A 22,806-nucleotide genomic window follows, 5' to 3' on the forward strand; every position below is an offset into this window, starting at 1 on the left:
TAACATCTTTTGGTCTCCAAAGGACATACATTTGATTTTAAATCCTGTTCAATTTCTACCTACAGTGGGGAGTGTTTTTTCTAGTGTCAACAAGGAATGCCACAATAGGGGCAGACTACAATTTAACAGATTTTTTAAAAACATTGTCTCATTTAATATTACAGATGCTCCAGCTAAACAGAGAAAATGTGCACAACAAAGATCTGAAGAAATATTTTATAAAAAAGGATGTGCACTTAAAGCCACATTATATTATACAGTCAGGAGAAATTAAACATTGTATTAGCTGGTGTGGACACAACTAGAAAAAACCATTAAATAGAGCCAGAATTATATAACTTGTCAAGCAAAGTGTACTGCCAGAAGACTGGTGAAAAGCAAATATAGAATCAATTTTAAAAAAGGAAGGATGAGTGATTCTGGCAATTACCATTCCATAAGTATGGAGAATTGGAAAATATTTGTATTACTTTTTACTACTAACATATGCCTTTCAGTTTACCTTGCCTGAATGCATAGTTAGGTCAAGAGGGGTTGTAGAGAAGGAAAGTAGAAAAGGATAACCAGTAGCCTAGATAAGAAGCATCCCCTCATACACAATAGTTACATTTATAGCCATGAAGAGGGACTTCTCAGTTCCAACCCTGGCAATGTGACTGTTTGCCAAGGCTGAGAATCTGAACATCAAAATACTGATCTATTAAAAGACATGCCCTACAGAAAAGGAGGGGTGGGGGGAGTTTCAGCAGCTGCAGGTTGACCAAGAGACACCGACTGGGAGTGAGGGATCTGCAGCAGACAAACTGTAATTTGGTCCTCAAGAGAACAGCAGACACCAAGGCAAACCCATGTCTACCTAGGGGCTTGAAGGGAATGCCAAGCATAAGTGACACAGTATGCACAGAAGTCTGTTATCTTAAATCTTTTTCTCTGAGTGATGTGAATCTTTTAGCAAATAAACCATACTTTGTTTTGAAGAAACTGCTTCCGTCTCACTGCATATTGTTGCTTTCCACAGGCTCCTGAAGGAAAACTCTTGCAAAGTGCCAGGCCCATTGGATTGCTAATAAATAACACAGTTGGCAATAGAGTCACGAGTCAGATTTTCAGCCAGAATGTCCAGTCAAAAAGGGAACCTGGCAGCGTCCAGTTAGCTGTGCTAAAAGTCTGGTTTCCTGTAGTAACCGGCCTCTTCCACTGAGGGGGCAGGAAGAGCAGCAGCTGCGTCTGGAGCCACGAAGAGCTGCTCTCTGCTCCCAGGCCTGCTTGGATCCAGCAGTGTCTGGAGATACCCAAGTGCCATGACCTGGCTGGGTCACTTGATGGTGAGCCGGGTTCCAGCACTCCAACAAGTGGAGCAGGAAAGGGGGTGGGGGACAATAGTCCAGGCACCCACAAGAGGGGTGGGGACAGCGGCAACAGCCCAAGCAACAGGTGTTCAAGAAGAGAAGGGGCAGGGAGAGGGGCAGCAGCATGCAGGGCAGCAAGGGGGTGAGCAACAGGTGGGGAGGAGCAGCAGTAACAAGCGGGGCAATACATAGGGCAAGGAGGGGGGAACAGGCAAAGTTGCACATGGGGCAAGGAGGCAGCAGAGAGTCTGGGGAAGATGCTCCCGGGCTGCCCAGCCGCTCTTTGCAGTTGGATTGCTTTGTTGCACCCAGCAAGAAAGCCCCGTGGCTCATGGGCCCTACCCCCTCTCACCATATTCCAGGTCATGGGCCACACCACAAAGTGGCCTTGACTCATTTATAGCTCCACAAAGGCCAAGCACGCTTGGCTCCTAAAGCTGGCTGAGCCCTGTACAGGGCCTGTGCTCACCAGGCTGCTTTGTGCCCACACTCAGCGTCCCAGGGACCCAGCCACCAGGCAGGGGAAAGCCCCCTGCAAGGCAGACCCCAGCCCAAGGGAAGCATGTAGACACCTGGCCCCCATGGGAGCTAGGGAATTGATTTCCTGGGGAGCAGGATTGCAGCCTAGGAGAAGGATACTTTGGAAGGGCATAGGTCACATATGTGCTGGAAAAGGAGTTTGGGCCAGTGGTTACAGCAGAGGGACTGAGAGAGAGAACTCCTGGGTTCTATTCCCAGCTCTGTTACAGACTTGCTGGGTGACCCTGAGCAAATCATGTCCCTGCTCTGTGCCTCAGTTTCCCCTCCCATAAGATGGGGATGGCAATATCCACTTCCATTTACAGTGTACTTCGAGATCCTTGGCAGCAAAGCACTAGATCTGTGCTAAGCATGAGTGTGACGAGTGGCTGGATCATGGCTTGGAGCCTGCTTGCTCCATGAAATTTTCCAGTAAGGTTCTGAGCAGACTGGGTGGAGCTCTGAGGGTCCCAATGGGACTGGGAAATGAATAGGAGGGCTCAATCCCATTGCTAGTGAGGCAAAAACTCCCATTGTTATTGCCTCCTAAACCAGCCCCATCCAAGGCAGCCTCAGTGGAGAGGCCAGCATGCAGGGGCCCTCAAGACGAGCGTCCCGCTCAGCCCCAGGGGGCCCCTCCGAGGCAAGGTGGGCAGGGAGCTCTGCCTGCTCTGTGCAGAGAGGTCCCAGCTCCCCCAAATCCAGGAAGCTCAGCCCAGCTCTGACCTCACTCACCTCCCGCCTGGCCCAGACAGAGAACAGGAGCAAGCGGCAACACAGCTCTGTGTACATGCATGAGTCAGGTACCCGGGGCAATTACTGGGTGGTGTTGTGCATGCCCCATCTTTGTCTCACACTCATCTGGTGATGTCCACAAATTTTAAATGTGACACCGAACTGTATATTAAGAAGCACACAAAAAAGAACCTGGTTTTCAGAGGTTTTGTGAGTGCTCAGCACCACTGAAAACCTACTTATCTTTATTAAGATGGCCAATTGAGATGCCCAGTTTTAGGCAGTGAGGTTTGAAAGGCTTTACCTAGGTCATTTAGACTTGATAAATGATTAGGTTTCAATATACCTTTATCAAGTCTGTTCTAATGTCTTTTGTTATGCATGGAAAAACTGTAATTAAACAATTAATTGACAGTATTCATATGGCGACTTCCAAGGCTGAGGAAGCTATCCAGCTAGAAAGGACTGCTGTCATGCGACTGGGGAAGGAGGATAAGGCTTTGGTACAGGGAGGATACTGGCTGCTGGTTACTTCTGGCAGCAGGCAGTGCTCCACCCCTACTCCCAACTCACTCACCATGGTGATGAAGAACTGTTAATGCTGCCCTGGCAACGAGTGATGAGGAATCACCCCGAAAGGTTGAAGAAGAGAAGACATATATCCCCAAGGCTGGGAGGAGCACAGCCACCACTCTCAGGAGGAAATATAGGCTAGTGGTGGTTGGAGACTCTCTTCTGAGGGGGACAGAGGCACCCATCTGTCGCCCTGACATGGCATCCCGGGAGGTATGCTGCATGCCAGGGACCCGTATCCGAGATGCTACGGAGGGACTGTTGAGGATCATCCAGCCCTCTGACTACTACCCCATGCTACTCATCCATGTGGGCACTAATGATACTGCGAGGTATGTCCTGCAGCAGATCAGAAATAACTACAGGGCTCTGGGATTAAGGGTGAGGGAGTTGGGAGCGCAGATGGTGTTCTCTTCAGTCCTTCCAGTCAAGGGTAGGGGCCACAGCAGAGACAGATGAACACTGTTGCATCAAGTGAAAATTGGTTTTAGGAAACTATCAAGCTTGGCAGCAAGTGTCTAATGAGGAAACAAAAACTTTAAGGGAGCTAGAGGTGTTGGTTTTGAAGAAAAGGCATACAGCCATTTGACTGTGACTAACAGAATGAAGCAAAGGTACATATCAACTGTGTATCTTTGCTGCAGAAATCAATCCCTAAAATCCCCTGAGAATTTCTGTTTCTAATGCAGAAAATGTCTGTAGAAAACACACTGAACAAATTAAGTTTTTCTTCTTGTTGTTATTATTTGCATCACAGCAGTGTTTCAAGGTCCCAGTTGAGCACAGGGCCCATAGTGCTAGGTGCTGTATAATCACACAGTAAGAGAAAATTCCTGCTCTGAAGAGTTTATGATCTAAGTAATTTACAGAGTAATGCTCAATATTGTCCATCAATTCCCGTGTTCCAGAGATAGTAATGGATCTTTTTCTAAACTCATTTTGATTCACAACTATGACTCTCAATTTAACATTTCAAAACTAATTTTTTTCTTACCTGGAATATTTGTAACCTATTGCTGGCTTCTTGTGGTGGTGTATTTGGAACCATGGGTCCTTCCTAAAGCAAACAAATTTTAACCAAAGTGAATATTAACTCTTCAAGTGTGTTAAGGCAAATTCTATATTTACAAACCATCAGCATATACAAAACTGTTTAAATAGTCAAGGGATATATGTAAGGGGTATATGAATCATTTAAGTGTGTCCATAAATCCCACTAATGCCAAAAGAGTTACAAAAGTGTATCAAAGGAAAAATATTTTAGATAAAATAGAAATTTCTGTAGTCTAATCAAATTTGCTATTAGTAGATAATATACTTTCATGTTCTGCATATTTTCATACTGTCAAGAATAAAGCAAGAATGCCCAAAAAGTGACTTGAGGCGACTCTTTACTTTTATCAAAGGTATAATCAGAGTTACAGAATATTCAATCTGCCATGTATTGTTTTTATTTCCACAGAGCTTACTTTCACTGGTATGTATTAGAACTGCACAAAATGTCTTGTTAAGTATAACTTGAGGTGTTGGGAGTGGAAGGGAGGAAGATAGAAAGATTAACATACCAGTAACTGTATTTCAAGTATATTGACTCTGTAGATCTGCATTATGGGATGCAAACACATTGTGACACAGAGCTTGGAATCACTTAAAAAAAAGCAGTGCCCATTAGGGCTGTGAAAGCATCCCCCATGACTATTAAAGCAAAGAAACAAAGGGCTCTGGTGACACAACAGCCTTCATTTTTTCCACTGCTTAAATCCCACTTCTCTGAAGAAGTTTGGAAGGAGAACAGAGAAGGCAATATATTCAAAGAGCTAGAATTATATTTCTCCTTTGAGACTCATCCATGAGACCCATGGTAAAATTTTCAAAAGCCTTTACATGAAATCAGTGGGATATAGGCCCCTGAACAGAAATGTGTGAATAACTGACTTTTCAGTTGCTGGTCATACCAAAAAACAAAACAAAAAATTACTTCAGGTTGACCCAAATTAACCTTTTTTTTTTTTTTTTTTACATTTTTCAGTGTTCCAAAATAGTCAAAAAAATTTGTTTTAACACAAGCAAAACATTTTGTTTGACCCAAAATGAAATATTTCATTCTGTTTTTACATTAGTCTACCCTTTTTAAAATAAAATTGAAGTAAATTTCTAAACAAAGGTAGTTTTGTTTCAAAAATCATAATGTTTTGATTTTTTCCAAATTTTCTTTTCCGACCAAAACAATTCAGCAAATTCAACTCAAATTCACAAAGCATTTTTGTTGCAACGAATTTGCATTTTTCAGCTTAGAAAATGTTACTCGCATTTATTCCTAAGTCACTTAGGTGCTTTTGAAAATGTTACCCTCAGTAATATGAGAAAAAATGAGCTGATCATTAAGACCAATCCTTTATAAAAGGTATAGAGTCTGATCTTTAGTTAGTGAAAATCAGGATAGCTTCACAAATGAAGCATAATTGCAGTCTCCACTGAACTTGCTAAAGAAGTCAGTGGGGGGACGGTTGGGAGATGTCCAGTTAATCTCCACGCCAGATTCCAACATTGAAAAGGAAGGTGATGGGATAGGAACAGATATAGCTAGGGGGAAGGGATTGGACATAACAAGGAGAGGGGGGATGGACAGTACGGGGTCGGTACCAAATTGCATAACTAATGGGAGACAGGCTAAACGGCATACATTAAGATGTTTATACACCAATGCGAGAAGCCTATGTAACAAAATGGAGGAATTGGAGCTCCTGGTCCGAGAAATGAAACCAGATATCATAGGAATAACCAAAACATGGTGGAACGGTAGTCATGACTGGAGTACAGGAATGGAAGGGTATGTGCTGTTTAGGAACGACCGGAACAAAGGTAAAGGTGGGGGAGTCGCATTGTATGTCAATAATGAGGTAAACTGTAAAGAAATAATAACTGATGGAATGGGTAAACTTACCTTAGTGAAGTCAGAGAATGTAGAGATAGAGTGAGAAAGGCCAAAGGCCGTGTAGAGTTGGACCTAGCGAGGGGAATTAAAAGCAATAGTAAAAGGTTTTACAGCCATATAAATAGGAAGAAAGCAAAGAAAGAAGAAGTGGGACCGCTGAAGACTATAGCCGGAGAGGAGATTAAAGATAATCTAGGCATGGCGCAATATCTCAATGAATATTTTGCATCGGTGTTTAATGAGGCCAATGAAGGTATTAGGGATACTAGCACCATTACAGAGGGGCATATAGGATGGGGGATTACCGCATCTGAGGTAGAAACAAAACTTGAACGCCTTAATGGGACTAAGTCGGGAGGACCGGACGATCTTCATCCGAGAATATTGAAGGAATTGGCGCGGGAAATAGCAGGCCCATTAGCGATAATATTTAATGAATCTGTAAACTCGGGGGTGGTCCCGTTAGACTGGAGAATAGCCAACGTGGTTCCTATTTTCAAGAAAGGGAAAAAAAGTGATCCGGGTAACTACAGGCCTGTTAGTTTAACATCTGTAGTGTGCAAGGTGCTGGAGAAGATTCTGAAAGAGAAACTAGTTGAGGACCTTGAGGTTAATGGCAATTGCGATAAATTACAGCATGGTTTTACGAAGGGCAGATCGTGCCAAACGAATCTGATCTCCTTCTTTGAGAAAGTAACGGACTTATTAGATAAGGGAAATGCGGTGGACCTAATATACCTGGATTTCAGTAAAGCGTTTGATACTGTACCCCATGAGGAATTATTGGTTAAACTGGAAAACATGGGGATCGATATGAAAATCCAGAGGTGGATAAGGAATTGGTTAATGGGGAGAATGCAGCGGGTCGTATTAAAGGGTGAACTGTCGGGTTGGAGGGAGGTTACTAGTGGAGTGCCTCAAGGTTCGGTTTTGGGACCCATTTTATTTAATCTATTTATAACTGACCTCGGAACCGATTGCAAGAGTGGACTGATAAAGTTTGCGGATGATACGAAGGTGGGAGGAGTTGCAATTTCGGAGGAGGATAGGAATATTCTGCAGGGAGACTTGAATGAGCTTGTGAATTGGAGTATCAGAAATAGGATAAAATTTAATAGTGAAAAGTGTAAGGTGATGCACTTGGGGATGACTAATAACAATTTTAGTTACAAGATGGGGACGCATTGGTTAGAAGTAACGGAAGAGGAGAAGGACTTAGGGGTCCTTGTAGACCGCAGGATGACTATGAGTCGACAATGTGACGTGGCGGTGAAAAAAGCCAATGCGGTCTTGGGATGTATTAGGCGAGGTATATCTAGTAGGGATAAGGAGGTCCTGCTTCCGTTGTATAAGGCGCTGGTGAGACCTCATTTGGAGTACTGTGTGCAGTTCTGGTCTCCCATGTTTAAAAAAGATGAACTCAAACTGGAACGGGTGCAGAGAGGGGCGACTAGGATGATCAGAGGAATGGAAAACCTGTCGTATGAAAAGAGATTAGAGGAGCTTGGGTTGTTTAGTCTGACAAAGCGAAGGCTGAGGGGGGGATATGATTGCTATCTTTAAATATATCAGAGGGATAAATACAAGGGAGGGAGAGGAATTATTCCAGCTTAGTACTAATGTGGACACGAGAACGAATGGATATAAACTGGCCATGGGGAAGTTCAGGCTTGAAATTAGACGAAGGTTTCTGACCGTCAGAGGGGTGAAATATTGGAACGGCCTTCCGAGGGAAACGGTGGGGGCGACGGACCTGTCTGGTTTTAAGATTAAGTTAGATAAATTTATGGAGGGAATGGTTTAATGGTAAAACATAGTAGCCAAGGAAAACCAAGCAATGGTACGTAAATAGCATAATGGCCAACAAGGGTCAGGCTAGAGACTCTTGCCTACATGCTCGGGGTATTACTGATCGCCATATTTGGGGTCGGGAAGGAATTTTCCTCCAGGGTAGATTGGCTGAGCCTCTGGAGATTTTTCGCCTTCCTCCGCAGCATGGGGCAGGGATCACTAGCAGGAGGGTCTCTGCCGATTGAAGTCACTAAAACACAGGATTGGGGACTTCAACGGCAGAGTCCAGGGAAGGGTCTTGTGACCTGCAGTATGCAGGGGGTCAGACCAGATGATCATAATGGTCCCTTCTGACCTTAAAGTCTATGAGTCTATGAGTCTGTCTGGGCAATACTCACACTGGGTAAAAGAACTACTAGAGCCTCCCCTGGGATAGTGCTTGGGGTGTGCTATAGACCGCCGGGATCTAGCCTGGATACGGACAGAGAACTATTTAATGTTTTTAGGGAAGTAAATACTAATAGGAACTGTGTAATCATGGGAGACTTTAACTTCCCGGATATAGATTGGGGAACAAATGCTAGTAACAATAATAGGGCTCAGATGTTCCTAGACGTGTTAGCTGATGAATTCCTTCATCAAGTAGTAGCTGAACCGACGAGGGGGGATGCCATTTTAGATTTGGTTTTGGTGAGTAGTGAGGACCTCGTTGAGGAAATGGTTGTAGGGGACAACCTTGGCTCGAGTGATCATGAGCTAATTCGATTTAAACTAAACTAAAGGATTAACAGAATTAAATCGGAGACTAGGGTTTACAATTTCAAAAAGGCTAATTTTAATAAATTAAGGGGACTGGTTAGGGAAGTGGATTGGGCTAATATATTTATGGACCTAAAGGCGGATGGCGCCTGGGATTATTTTAAATTAAAGTTGCAGGAGCTGTCGGAGGCCTGTATCCCGAGAAAAGGTAACGGTTAGTAGGCAAGAGATTTAGACCGAGCTGGATGAGCGAGCGTCTCAAAGGGGTGATTAAGAAAAAACAGAAAGCGTACAAAGAGTGGAAGAGGGGAGGGATCAGTAAAGAAACCTACCTTATTGAGGTCAGAGCATGTAGAGATGGAGTGAGAAAGCCCAAAAGTCGTGTACAGTTGGACCTTGCTAGGGGAATTAAAACCAATAGTAAGAGGTTTTATAGCCATATAAATAGGAAGAAAACAAAGAAAGAAGAAGTGGGACCGCTGAAGACTGTAGATGGAGTGGAGATTAAGGATAATCTAGGCATGGCACAATATCTAAACAAATATTTTGCATCGGTCTTTAATGAGGCTAATGAAGGGCTTGGGAATAGTGGCAGCGTGACAGAGGGGGGGATCGAAATTACCATATCCGAGGTAGAAGCCAAACTTGAACAGCTTAATGGGACTAAATCGGGCAGACCGGATGATCTTCATCCGAGAATACTGAAGGAACTGGCGCGGGAAATTGCAAGCCCATTAGCGATAATTTTTAATGAATCTATAAACTCGGGGGTGGTACCATTGGACTGGAGAATAGCTAATGTGGTTCCTATTTTCAAGAAAGGGAAAAAAAGTGACCCGGGTAACTACAGGCCTGTTAGTTTAACATCTGTAGTATGCAAGGTCTTGGAAAAAATTTTGAAGGAGAAAGTAGTTAAGGACCTTGAGGTCAATGGCAATTGCGACAAATTACAACATGGTTTTACGAAAGGCAGATAGTGCCAAACCAACCTGATCTCCTTCTTTGAGAAAGTAACAGACTTTTTAGATAAGGGAAATGCGGTGGACCTAATATACCTCGATTTCAGTAAAGCGTTTGATACGGTACCGCACGAGGAATTATTGGTTAAATTGGAAAAGATGGGGATCGATATGAAAATCCAGAGGTGGATAAAGAACTGGTTAAAGGGGAGACTGCAGTGGGTCATACTGAAAGGTGAACTGTCAGGTTGGAGGAAGGTCACCAGTGGAGTTCCTCAAGGTTCGGTTTTGGGTCCGATTTTATTTAATCTATTATTAATGACCTCGGAACCAAATGTAGGAGTGGGCTGATAAAGTTTGCAGATGACACAAAGTTGGGAGGTATTGCCAATTCGGAGAAGGATCGGGATATCCTGCAGGGAGACTTGGATGACCTTGCAAATTGGAGTAATAGAAATAGGATGAAATTTAACAGTGAAAAGTGTAAGGTGATGCATTTAGGGATGACTAACAAGAATTTTAGTTATAAGGTGGGGACGCATCGGTTGGAAGTAACAGAGGGGGAGAAGGACCTCGGAGTCCTGGTTGACCGCAGGATGACTATGAGTCGGCAATGTGATGTCGCCGTGAAAAAAGCTAATGCGGTCTTGGGATGCATTAGGCGGGGTATATCTAGTAGGGGTAAGGAGGTGCTGCTTCCGTTATACAAGGCACTGGTGAGACCTCATTTGGAGTACTGTGTGCAGTTCTGGTCTCCCATGTTTAAAAAGGATGAACTCAAACTGGAACGGGTACAGAGAAGGGCCACTAGGATGATCAGAGGAATGGAAAACCTGTCGTATGAAAGGAGACTTGAGGAGCTCGGTTTGTTTACCCTAACCAAAAGAAGGCTGAGGGGGGATATGATTGCTCTCTTTAAATATATCAGAGGGATAAATACCAGGGAGGGAGAGGAATTATTTCAGCTCAATACTAATGTGGACACGAGAACGAATGGATATAAACTGGCCGTGGGGAAGTTTAGGCTTGAAATTAGACGAAGGCTTCTAACCATCAGAGGGGTGAAATTTTGGAACAGCTTTTCAGAGGGAAACAGTGGGGGCGAAAGACCTCTCTGGCTTTAAGATTAAGCTAGATAAGTTTATGGAGGGAATGGTTTGATGGGATAACGTGATTTTAGTCAATTAGTCAACAACATGCCATCGCTGGTAAACAGTATGAATGGTCAATGAGGGTCTGGCTGGAGAATCTTGCCTGCATGCTTGGGGTTCTACTGATCGCCATATTTGGGGTCGGGAAGGAATTTTCCTCCAGGGTAGATTGGCAGAGGCCCTGGAGGCTTTTTGCCTTCCTCCGCAGCATGGGGCGGGGGTTGCTAGCTGGAGGATTCTCTGCGCCTTGAAGTCTTTAAATCACAGGATTTGGGGTCTTCAACAGCTGAGTTAAGGGAAAGGGGGTGGGTCAGCTTTTGTGGCCTGCATCATGCGGGAGGTCAGACTAGATGATCATAATGGTCCCTTCTGACCTTAAAGTCTATGGCTAGGTCTATACTACCCGCCTGAATCGGCGGGTAGAAATCGACCTCTCGGGGATCGATTTATCGCGTCCCATCGGGACGCGACAATCGATCCCCGAATCGGCGCTCTTACTCCACCAGCGGAGGTGGTAGTAAGCGCCGCCGACAGAAAGCCACAGAGGTCGATTTTGCCGCCGTCCTCACAACGGGGTAAGTCGGCTGCGATACGTCGAATTCAGCTACGCGTATCTTAAATCGACTCCCCCCTGTAGTGTAGATGTAGCCTATGAGTCTATGAGTCTATGAGAAGCATCAGAAAATGCTTGGAGACAATGCTGAGACAATACCCTTAGCGATCATCTCATGTTACTCTGGAAGATGCTCCAATACGGCGTATCTAACTATGTTCTGACTGAATAACGGGTATGCTAAGGAGGATTACCAGAACTGGGAAACCAGTTAGTCTACGTTTGTCTGGGAGAGGGCTTGGAGGCTGGAAAATTCCTAAACATCAGAATTAAGAAGTCAGGTGTTAATGCTAGGATTTATATACCCAGGAGAACTCACAGATCACACTCAGGATTCAGGAAGCTTGGGGCAAGGGGCAGAAGTAAACTGAGCATGCTTTCATAGAATAGAGAACTTTTTTGAGTATGGGACCAGCCAACATCAAAGGAAGCTAACCTGGAGGAGAGACAGAGAGACTCCAGGATTCAGAGAGAAAGCCATGAACTGCCGGAAGTGGATCCTGAACACCCTAGAAACTCTGACCTAAGCCCAGATCATGTTCCACAGTGGTACTGAAAATGAAGTAAGGAAATGCATGTAGGAATTTATTATTTATAACTGGATCTGTATACATTTTTTGCTATCTAAAGCAAGGAGTAATTGTGTTTAGAAACCTTTGTCTGTGTTATATGCTTCACCTATCGTGTCCCTAAAGAGTTAAATTGTAAGCCCAGAATGCCCACAAGGTTGGAGTTCTGGGAGATGGTGTGGTTAAACTACTGGGAGATCTGTGTGGGGAGGAAAGGAGACACAACACTGATCCTGGGACTGAGGCCAGCTGGGCTGTGAAGATACATTTCCAAGAGGGGATAACAGAGAGTCTATGCACAGGAAGTGTGCCATTGAGACCAAGGAAAGAGGCAGTGCTGCAGCATATTCAGACCAATGGAAGCTTAAAGCACACGGTGCCCAGGGATGTGGGACCCAAACACAGCAGCCGGGTGGGTGTCCAGGAACAAGAGCTGTGTGAAAATGCATATTTTGAAGATAAATGCATATAGGCCTTTTTTGTTTTATATCTTTGGGTGAAAGAATAAATAAAACTTTATTTTGAAGAAATTGTTTTTGAGTCACATTAATCAGCTTAAAGAAGCAACAGAGGGTCCTGTGGCACCTTTGAGACTAACAGAAGTACTGGGAGCATAAGCTTTCGTGGGTAAGAACCTCACTTCTTCAGATGCTTTTTACAGATTCAGACTAACATGGCTACCCCTCTGATATTAATCAGCTTGTTGGTCACAGGCTCCCAGAGAAAAGTCTTACAGGTGCTAAACTCAGTTGGGTCTGTCAGATAGACATGGTTGAGAAATAGCAGGGGTGCAGCCCAGAGATGAAGATTAAGAGTGGTAAGACTGCATGGTTCAACCCTTGAGAGATTAATGCAGGCAGGCTTATCATCTGAGGGGTGCACTTAAGAAGGACTAAAAGGGATCTAAAGCATAGCTGACCTAGTAACTAAGACAGAAGGTTGGTTGGGTTACCATGCCCTCAGGAACTCATAGGGACAACTCAGCAGATCAAAAATTTGGTACCCAACTGCTGCAAGCCATATATCCTGAGGAACTGAACCACAAGTCCAATAGATAACTTCCAAACTTAATTACCGTGTCATATGATGTGTCAAAGTTTGCTACATCTTCACGAAAAATTTCAACGGACTCCAATAGATTACTCTTAAATTTTGGCTGAACTTGAACCAACTCATCTTGAACACTGACCTAAAATATAAATGAATGCCCATTTATTAATAAAATATTTAAATAAAGTTATATCTTTAAAAATACTAATAAAGAAAGGGATGTCAATTCTATACAATTAAGTTGATTTGTTACATTAAAAAAACTACAGAAGCATTGGACAAAAAATAGCTTTTTATTCAGACAGCTAAATATGAAAACAGAGATTAAAAAAAAATCAAAACAAAAACTCTAACACCTTCAAAGCATTATTCTCTTACAAGATGCTGTAACTGCCTCATCTTTAAAAAAAATCAGAGTGGTCAAAACAAACTAAACTAACTAACTACAGAACAAAACCTGAACTTCATCCATATTCAGAGATTTTTTTAAAAAGTACTAGGGAAGGACAAAACAAAAGGATAGGATTTAGCTGCATTCTGACTATGGGAAGTAACTTATTTTTCTCACTATCATTGTAAGAGGTGACCAATTCCTATATTGGCTACTCTTGGAGCAGTACAGCTTATGTATTAGTCCCTTACTCTCATATAAGCCTAATGACTCATACTATCTTCTAATGAGTAGTAGAAAAAGTACAGTTTCAGATTCTTACAGCTTTGGTCTGTAATTTGTTAAAAGAATATCTAAGTGTATCAACTCCTTCTGATTCCTCTTTTGTCACCTCAACTTCAAATCTATTTAAAATACTATAGGCTTCCTATAAAAGAAGAAAAAATAATTATGATACAATTCAAATTTATTTGCAGGAATACAAAGTTTGTAAAATATACTTTAAAAGAATACACTCAACTTAGTTTAGGCCCCAAATTTATGTTTTGTTGTTGTTGTTTTTAAAAAGGGGGTTGGATGAAGAAGAGCCAGTCTCTGACTACAACAGATACAACTAATCTTGTAATGAGCAGAGCTGTGTGAAATATTAGAGGCAAATTTAGAAACACTAGACATTGTCTGTGTTAATGTTCACAGAACCGCCTAAAAATGTATTATTATATAACATGTTTTTCATGCTAATTACATTTTTTCAAAGTAGATTATTAATTTGTATACTATATGGATATACATGTACATTTTGAGAAATGTTCCCAACTCTGGATGATTATCAACACCACACTGCATATTTCAGAGGTTTTGTATCACCCTGTTTACAAGGAATGTCACTGCAATATGTTCAGACTGATTTATCAAGTGCTTTCACATATAATAATGCTAGGATGAGACTAACAATGCTTGATTTTTTATGTAGTTTGGTTCTGTTAATGCTGCAGCTTATATATTCTCTAGTTTACTACCCTCATTGTAGAAATAGGGCACAGATTATTTAAAGGAGAAAATGGGATAATTAGTTTAGTTTAAGGTTCATGACCGAGCAGAGAAAAATTATAACCAAGACAAAAGGCTGAGTGAAGTATGTAAGCCACTTGCTTGCTATTGTGTACTTGTAGCGTGCATTCTCTCAGTTTACGACTGCCTATGAATACACAGTTCTTTCTTCCCTGCAATCCTCTATGCTTGGAAACCTCTTCGTATCTCAGCTCAAGCCTATACCATCTCCTCTTCTAAGTATTCCCTTAACCCACACTTCAGTAAGGCTTATGAAGACTTGTCCTCCCCTCAACAAAGCATTAATTAAATCAATGAGGGCGTAAGGGGGACAAAAATCAAACATGAACTAACAAGTAACTTGCTAATTATCATTGCTCTATATCCTAGTTTTTATCACATTCCTGGTTTATATGTTTTCCACTTAGGGCACAATCCTGAAAATATTTATATTTAAAAGTGACGTACTCATGTCAGTAATCCCATTGACGTGAGTGGAACTTACAGGTTAGCAAACTCTATAGTATAGACTGTAAACACTTTGGGTCAGGACCTTATCCTTACACCCCTCTCTAAGTATGTAGGACACATTTGGAGCTATTAAAATAAAATAAATAAATACTCATCAGATTCAGCAACATTTTCCCTACACATTTATAACAACATGAATTGGCTATACTAGAAGACATGTTGAACACTGCTGCTACTATCAGAGTTTATTATTGTACTATAATCATTGTGGTTCACCATCTCTCCCATGATTGTTTGCATACAGCGTACAGGTCACAAGAACTGGTAGAAAACTGGGTGCATGGTAGATTCCCAGTAGGGAACAGGTGGTAGTTTCCTTTTATGGACACCCAGCCAGCCAGTTGGCTATAAAATCCCTCTTGGTGCTGTTCTCTATTTGCTTTACCTGTAAAGGGTTAACAAGCCGACAGGTAAAAGGAAAGGAGTGGGCACCTGACCAAAAGAGCCAATGGGAGGGTTAGAACTTTTTAAAATGGGGACAAAACTTCCCTTTGTCTGTGTGTTGTGGTTCTCCGGGAAAGAGGGAACCAGGGAGCAGTTATGCTCTGAGAAGCTGATGTCCAGATATGAAAATCATCAGATCATATCTAGAACTACTTATTTAACAACCCAGATATGTAAGTAGATCAGGAGTGTTTAGAAAGATGTGATTAGGTTTATTTCTGTTTATTTCTTATTGGCTTGTGGACTCCTCTGTGCTAACCCCAAATGCTTTTTGTTTTGCTTGTAACCTTTAAGCTGGACCTCTAGAAGGTTATTCTTGATGTTTAATTGTTGTAAGTGGGTGTTTTTTAAATCTAGCAAAAGCCTAAGTGCCAGATGTGTTTTTTAATAAAATTTACCTTTTTTTAATAACAGTATTGGATTTTTGGTGTCCAAAGAGGTATGTGCATATGTTGTTTAATTAGCTGGGGGCAACAGCTATTTACTTTGTTTTCTTTCTCAGCTCTTCCCTGGAGGGGGGGTGAAAGGGCTTGAGGGTACCCCACAGGAAGGAATTCCCAAGTGCACCTTCCTGGGTTTCAAGGGGTTTGCATTTGGGTGGTGGCAGCATCTACCCATCCAAGGTCAGAGAAAAGCTGTAACCTTGGGAGGTTGAAGTGGCCAGTATTAATTTTTAGAATCCTTGCGGGCCCCCACCTTCTGCACTCAAAGTGCCAGAGTGGGGAATCAGCCTTAACAGACTTGTATACCTAATTTGAAAAACAGACACTAGAACAGGGCTTGTCAAAATTAGGGAAATTTGCACCAGTGTAACTACATCACTACAGTTACATTGGTGCAAACCCCTAGACACACTGTACTGGTGCAATACTAGGTTTTCACTGTGAACACAATATGCAGTTATACCAGTGCAAATTTCCCTAATATAGAAAGTCCTTATTTGAATTTAACATCAATATCCAGCAAACAAGCACAAGAGAATCTCAACAAATGCACTAAACCAGTGGAAGGACTTTCCTGTTTTATGTATGATCCGGACAGAATACTACTAGAGATATGAAAATGAAACATAACCCCTGACAGGCATACATTATTAATATTATCAGCACTGTGTGGAGTGCTTTATAGATTTGTAGAAAGATATAATTCCTACTTCAAAGTATCTACAAACTAGGCAGACAACATAGAACACAGCAACCAGTTAAAGGAGGTAACAAAAACAGCATAAATGAATGCTGAAATATGATACTTTTTGTTATTTCTATGCTTTTTTATTTTTTTAATAGCAGTTGTGAACCTGTCCATGAACACAGGACTGAGGTTTGTAGGGATATTGAAAATACTCTTATTCTTTAATGTCAGTTACATCCAACATAGAGAAGTATTGACATCAAAGAAAGCAATGAAAGAAAGACTGAGTCTATTTTATCTGACAAAATTAAAGGTGCAACACCAGGTACACATTGAACTTTGTTGTATTGACGTGCTTTTCCTGACTATGCCTTTACATTTGTTCTTTTTGTACTTTTGTAATCATTTGAAATATTTAACCACTATCTTTCTGGTATCATGGTAGTATAACTAGTCTTCAGAATGGAAAATGTTAGCATTTAGCCTTTTCCCTCCTTCCACAAAAGATGGATAATTAAAAAAAAAGAAATTAAAAAACTGGGAAAACTAAAAGAACTTACACTAGAAAAATTATGTATATATCTCTGACAATGTACTGTGACTTCCTAAATGAAAAGTGGCTCTGTGCAGGGAATCTGGAAGGCAGAAAGATAAGATTGCAGGAGGCTCTATCTATGCATACAAAAAAGGGTAGGACTAGGATGGTGAATATCAAGAACAATAAAAGTGTTGCTGCAGGGAGGTAAAAGGGGAGAAATAAGTATTTTGTTTCCCATCCCTCAAAGTGGAGACTGGAGGAACATATACTCATCATTAGGGTTCTCCGAGTTTATTTAAAAAATCCCAAATTCTAAATAAATTATTTTATTCCAAAACAATAAAAATTAAGAAGTGTCTTACTTCAATAGGTCCTAAGGTCATATCCATTTGTATTTCATTATCACGTATGTTAGACAAAGCTTCCATTGCAAATCTGACATCATCTAAGTCACGAATAGGTCGAGATAATTTCTTCAAATATTCAGTTATAAATGATATCATGTCTGTCATTTTCTTCTTATATTCCTCATTTAAGTAACGACAGAGTAGCATCTTCCATGCTTTGGCTTCAATCGACAAAGCGAGTTTCAATGGTGCTGGATTAAAAAACCCAATAGTTTATTGCATCTAAATTTTAATGCTCTGAAGACAACTATACTACTTATACAAAAGAATCATGTGTATATCTTTAAAATATAATTAATGTCAGAAAAATTACTATATAAAGTGAACTGAATTACTTCATTCTATTGTTTCATAATCATTTAAAAGTTATTTCACTTAATTTCTGGTTTATTTGTACATTTTATCAGCTTTAAAGCATCTTTATAAGTTTATCTCAGTAAAAGAAAAAACATATGAGACTACTAACAAAAGGAGAAAATTATTCACTTATACTGCATCATTTCAAATTCACAGACAAAATCATCTTTTCATGTAAAATTAGTATAGCTTCATTAAAGTCAATGAAGCTAAACTGATTTACATCATCTGAGGATTTGGCATCTTGGGCCTATACTCTTTTACATGACTGCATCTGGAATACGCCACAACTAAAAATTTGAATTGTTACATCATATCATAAGCAGATGATACACACACACACAACAGAGAAGCAGAAGAGCCAACGACTGCTTCAGTTACTGATTATTTTTGGAACAAATAAGAATTTCAATAAACAATACTTCTGACCTCTAGCGATAGAACATGAGTAATTGCTAACCTAATATAATCATTATGTTCATAAAACAAGAATTGCACATAAGTTACTTCCTCTTCTATTATGTGTTTGCTAAAATGTTCTCATCCGAGCATTAAACAGCTGAATTTGAAAGAGCATGTTGGTGATTACATTTTTGAACCAAGGATGATGAATGTTCTTGTGGTCCATACATAATACAGGTTTTTCATAATCCTACCAAGCTACTAACTTCAATAATATCTTGTGACAATAAGTTCCTCAGGATCATTGCACAAAAAATATTTTCTTTTATGAGTTCAAATTTGCTATCTTTCTATTTAACTGAATGTTCCTTATTCAAAAAGATGAATTGAAGTGTCCAATCTACCTTCTCTAAACCAACCATTCATTATATCTTTATCCTGTCCTTTCTTGTTCATTTTCTCTTTAAAATAAATAGTTCCACTTTTTCAATTTCTCTGTATATGGAAATTTTTTCCAGGCCGCTAATTCATTATTTTTGCCCCATCATTCACTTCCTCTATTTCTACTATATTATATACATATATGTGTGTGTATAGTGTAGTGTATTTATGGCCGTGTCGGTCCCAGGACCTTAGAATGACAAGGTAGCCCACTGTACCCCAAATGGTCCTTAGACTATGAGCTAAATACTCCTGCTAAACAATCTGCTCCCCCTCGTATTTAGTTGTGATTCTCGAAGTACCTTTCCTAGACCTGAAGAAGAGCACTGTGTAGCTGGAAAGCTTGTCTCTCTCACCAACAGAAGTTGATCTAATAAAAGATATTACCTCATCCACCTCATATATTAAGTAGAGTAACTAGAACTCAAGACCATATTTCAGGTGAGGCCTACCATTGACTTATATATACACCACTGTAAAGTTTTCAGTATTATTTTCGATCCCATTCTTCATGCATGCATGCTGATATTTTATTAGGTTCTTTTTACAGCTGCTGATCATATAAGCAGAGGCATTCATTTGACTGTCCACAATGTCCAGGTCTTTTTCCTGAACATTCTTGTTCAGTCTTCATAAACCTAAATAATTTTCTATTGTCTGCAAACTTTGCCACCTCACTGCTCATCTGTTTCCCAGATTAATAAATATATTTAAAAATATCAGTGCCAATATGGAACCTTGTGGCACTCCACAGAGAATCTTTTGCAATGATGAAAATCAACCATTTATTTCTATTCTTTGTTTTCTGTCTCTTAGCCAGTTTCTGATCCATGTCAGAACTTTACCTCTCACCCTATGAACTCTGGTTAAGTCCTGAAAAGACTACTTGATTTTTAAGCAAGGTTCTTTCCCTACTGAGACGTTCTACTGAATCTTTTTCACAAAGATCTTCATAGCAGAGATGATTGTCATCAGAAGGCTATTTTGAACATTGCAGTCAATAGATCTATGGCTCATTTATACCAGGTGAGGATATGGCCCATGGGTTTAGATATGATTGTGGATCAACATATAGCAGAAACAGTTTATTGCATTGACTCTTCCTTTATGATATGCACACAAGCATAAGGTAAATCTGCTACACGGATAGAGGGGTTAGTTAGTTAATTAGTATCCATTATGCCTCTAGCGTTTAGGGTAGTGACAAAGCTCTTCCACTCCGGTCTGTTTCTGGTAAGCCTTTCAATGATTCCCCAGCTGTGCCCCAGGGTTTTCAGCTCAGCTTCCACAGCTTTTCGCTATGTTGTTTTCAAGCAGCCTCATTTTTATTTGCCTTCAGGCGTCTATCTTATTGCTATTCTGGTGATGGAATCAGTTTCCATCCAAAGAACATGGCCAATTCATCTCCAACGCCTCCTGGTCTTGATTTGAGATTGTTCTGGGGCAAAATATACGGGGCATTTTTCTGAGGCAGTTTGTATGAAATGAAGGCAGTTTGGACATGTCATACTTTGTTATTCCCCAGCATTCTGCACTATAAAATAGTGTTGAAAGCACGCAGCTCTGATAAATCTTGAGTTGGTTTTGGTGTTGTATTTGATGATTTCCAGACTATATTTAAACTCCTGAAGGTGTTCCAGGCTTTATTGATTCTGTTCCAGACGTCCTGGCTTGTTCTACTGTCCTGGCTGATGGTGCTGCCCAAGTATGTGAATGTTTCTACATTGGTGAGAACGTGATCCTCTATCTGTACTGGTGATGGTGATAGTGCATGACATCTGTCTTATTGTGGTTGATTTCCAGTCCAATTTGCTGAGTGAATGTATTGAGTCAGGTATTTTTTTCTTGTTTATGGTGTTGGGTATGTGATAGGGGAGCGAGATCATCTGCAAAGTCCAGGTCTTCAAGGGACAAGAAGGGGTGGAAGTTAATAATTCCAGTCTTAGGCCTGGTCTACCCTAGTCAGTTATTTTGGAATTAGCTGAGTTAATTAAAAAAAAATGAATCTGTCCACACCACCAAACCAGTTTTTTCGATTTAAAGGGCTCTTTAATCTGATTTCTGTACTCCACCTCGGCAAATGGAGTAGTGCTTAAATCAAGATTACAATCCCGGGTTAAAGGTACTGTGGATGCAATTCGACGTTATTGGCCTTCGGGAGCTATCCCAAAATGCTCCCTTGTGACTGCTCTGGACAACACTCTCAACTCCAATGCACTAGCCAGGTGGGCAGGAAAAGCCCCGGGAACTTTTGAATTTCATTTCCTGTTTGGTCACCATCAGCACAGGTGACCATCAGCACAGTCCACCATCACAGGCAACCATGCAGAGTCCACCATCACAAGAGATCACACAGTCCTAGATTCGCAGACGAGCTCCAGCATGGTCCGAACGGGAGGTACTGGATCTCATCGCATGTTGGGGAGATGAATCTGTTATGGCAGAACTACGTTCCAAAAAAAGGAACGCAAATACGTACGCTAAAGTCTCCAGGGCCATGACGGAAAGAGGCTACTCCAGGGACACAGAGCAGTGTTGTACAAAAATCAAGGAACTTAGGCAAGTGTACCAAAAAGCCAGGGAGGCAAATGGGCGATCTGGGTCACAGCCCCATACATGCCGCTTCTACAGTGAGCTGCATGCAATTATGGGGGGTGACGCCACCACTACCCCACCACTGTCCGTGGACACCTGCAAGGGGGGAGTTGCATGTAGCGAGGAGGATGTGTCATTGGAGGACGAAGAGGAGGAGGAGAAGGAGGAGGACAGTGCACAGGTTGCAAGTGGGGAATCCGTTTTCCCTCCTAGCCAGGAACTATTCTTAACACTGGAGCCAATAGCCTCCCCCAACTCCCAAGGCGGGCTCCCGGACCATGACCCTGGAGAAGATACTTCTGGTGAGTGAAAGCCTGATCGGAGCCACGCAGTGGGGGGCTGGGAGGAAGCCCAGTCGCGCTGGGCTTTGTTCGCGTTTAGTTTAAAGGGCTCATCCCAGCTCAGAGCCTCATCAGAACCATGCGGTGGGTGCAGGGGGTGGGGGAGAGGGTGTTGTGTGAAGCGATCATCCCAGAGAGCCTGAAGGCCCTCCTTTTATATGGCAAATCCACCAGGCACTGCTTGCTATGGGAAAGGGGGCCCAGCAATTTGAAAGCATTGAAATTAATGCAGAAGAAGCAGAACCCTGCGTGCCCCTAGGGCTTACCATGGCTGACTGCAAGCAGAATTCTGTTGCCCGGCCGTGTGTGATGGCTTACTCACACCAAGGTGGCAGGCACTTCAGTACAAGAGGCAAAATGCTAACTTGTACCGAAAGAACATTCGTTATTTACTATGAATTGCCTGTTTAACTGAGAAAGAGTGTCCCCTTTGTTCTCTGAAATGTATCTTTTAAAATACTACCCTCCCTTTTTCTCCTCACGCAGGTGCAAATGTTTCAGTGCGGCACCTATCTACTCTGTCCCAGAGCCTGGTCCAGATTAGAAGGTGGAAAAAATGAATTTGGGATGACATGTTTGCTGAGCTCATGCAGTCCTCCTGCACTGATAGGGCCCAGCTGAATGCATAGAGGCAAACAATTGCAGAGTCATAGAATATCAGGGTTGGAAAGGACCTCAGGAGATCATCTAGTCCAACCCCCTGCTCAAAGCAGGACCAATCCCCAGACAGATTTTTTCCCCAGATCCCCCCCTCAAGGATTGAACTCACAACCCTGGGTTTAGCAGGCAAATGCTCAAACCACTGAGCTATCCCTCCCCTGTAAAGCATTACAGGAACACAAAGAGAGGAGGGGCACATGTGATGAGAGCAGGCAGGACACTATGGTCAAGCTCATGGGGGAGCAAACTGACATGCTGCGCTGTATGGTGGATCTAATGCGGGAAAGGCAGCAAGACCACAGACTGCCGCTGCAGCCCCTGTATAACCGCCCTCTCTCCTCCCCAACTTCCATAGCCTCCTCACCCAGATGCCCAAGAACACGAGGGGGGAGGCTACGGGAACCCACACACTCAACACCAGAGGATCGCCCAAGCAGCAGAAAGCTGGCATAAGCAAACTTTTGATTCGGTTTCTGGACTTGTCCTTTCCTCCTCCTCCATCCCCCAACCCAATA

The 22,806-nt window shown here is 41.9% G+C and overlaps 1 protein-coding gene across 1 annotated transcript in view; it reads right to left on the bottom strand.

Annotated features, from left to right (window-relative positions):
* DNAH8 (dynein axonemal heavy chain 8) overlaps window positions 1-22,806 on the bottom strand; it is a 581,193-nt gene that overhangs the window by 321,365 nt on the left and 237,022 nt on the right. The window contains exons 30-33 of the mRNA XM_054024546.1: window positions 17,451-17,686; window positions 13,717-13,821; window positions 13,029-13,142; window positions 4,171-4,233 (exon numbers count right to left, since the gene is read on the bottom strand). Coding sequence (XP_053880521.1) covers window positions 4,171-4,233; window positions 13,029-13,142; window positions 13,717-13,821; window positions 17,451-17,686 — 518 coding nt within the window. The remainder of the gene's footprint in view (window positions 1-4,170; window positions 4,234-13,028; window positions 13,143-13,716; window positions 13,822-17,450; window positions 17,687-22,806) is intronic.

The sequence above is a fragment of the Malaclemys terrapin genome, chromosome 3, assembly GCF_027887155.1.
Source record: "Malaclemys terrapin pileata isolate rMalTer1 chromosome 3, rMalTer1.hap1, whole genome shotgun sequence".
In the NCBI taxonomy this organism is placed as follows: Eukaryota; Metazoa; Chordata; order Testudines; family Emydidae; genus Malaclemys; species Malaclemys terrapin.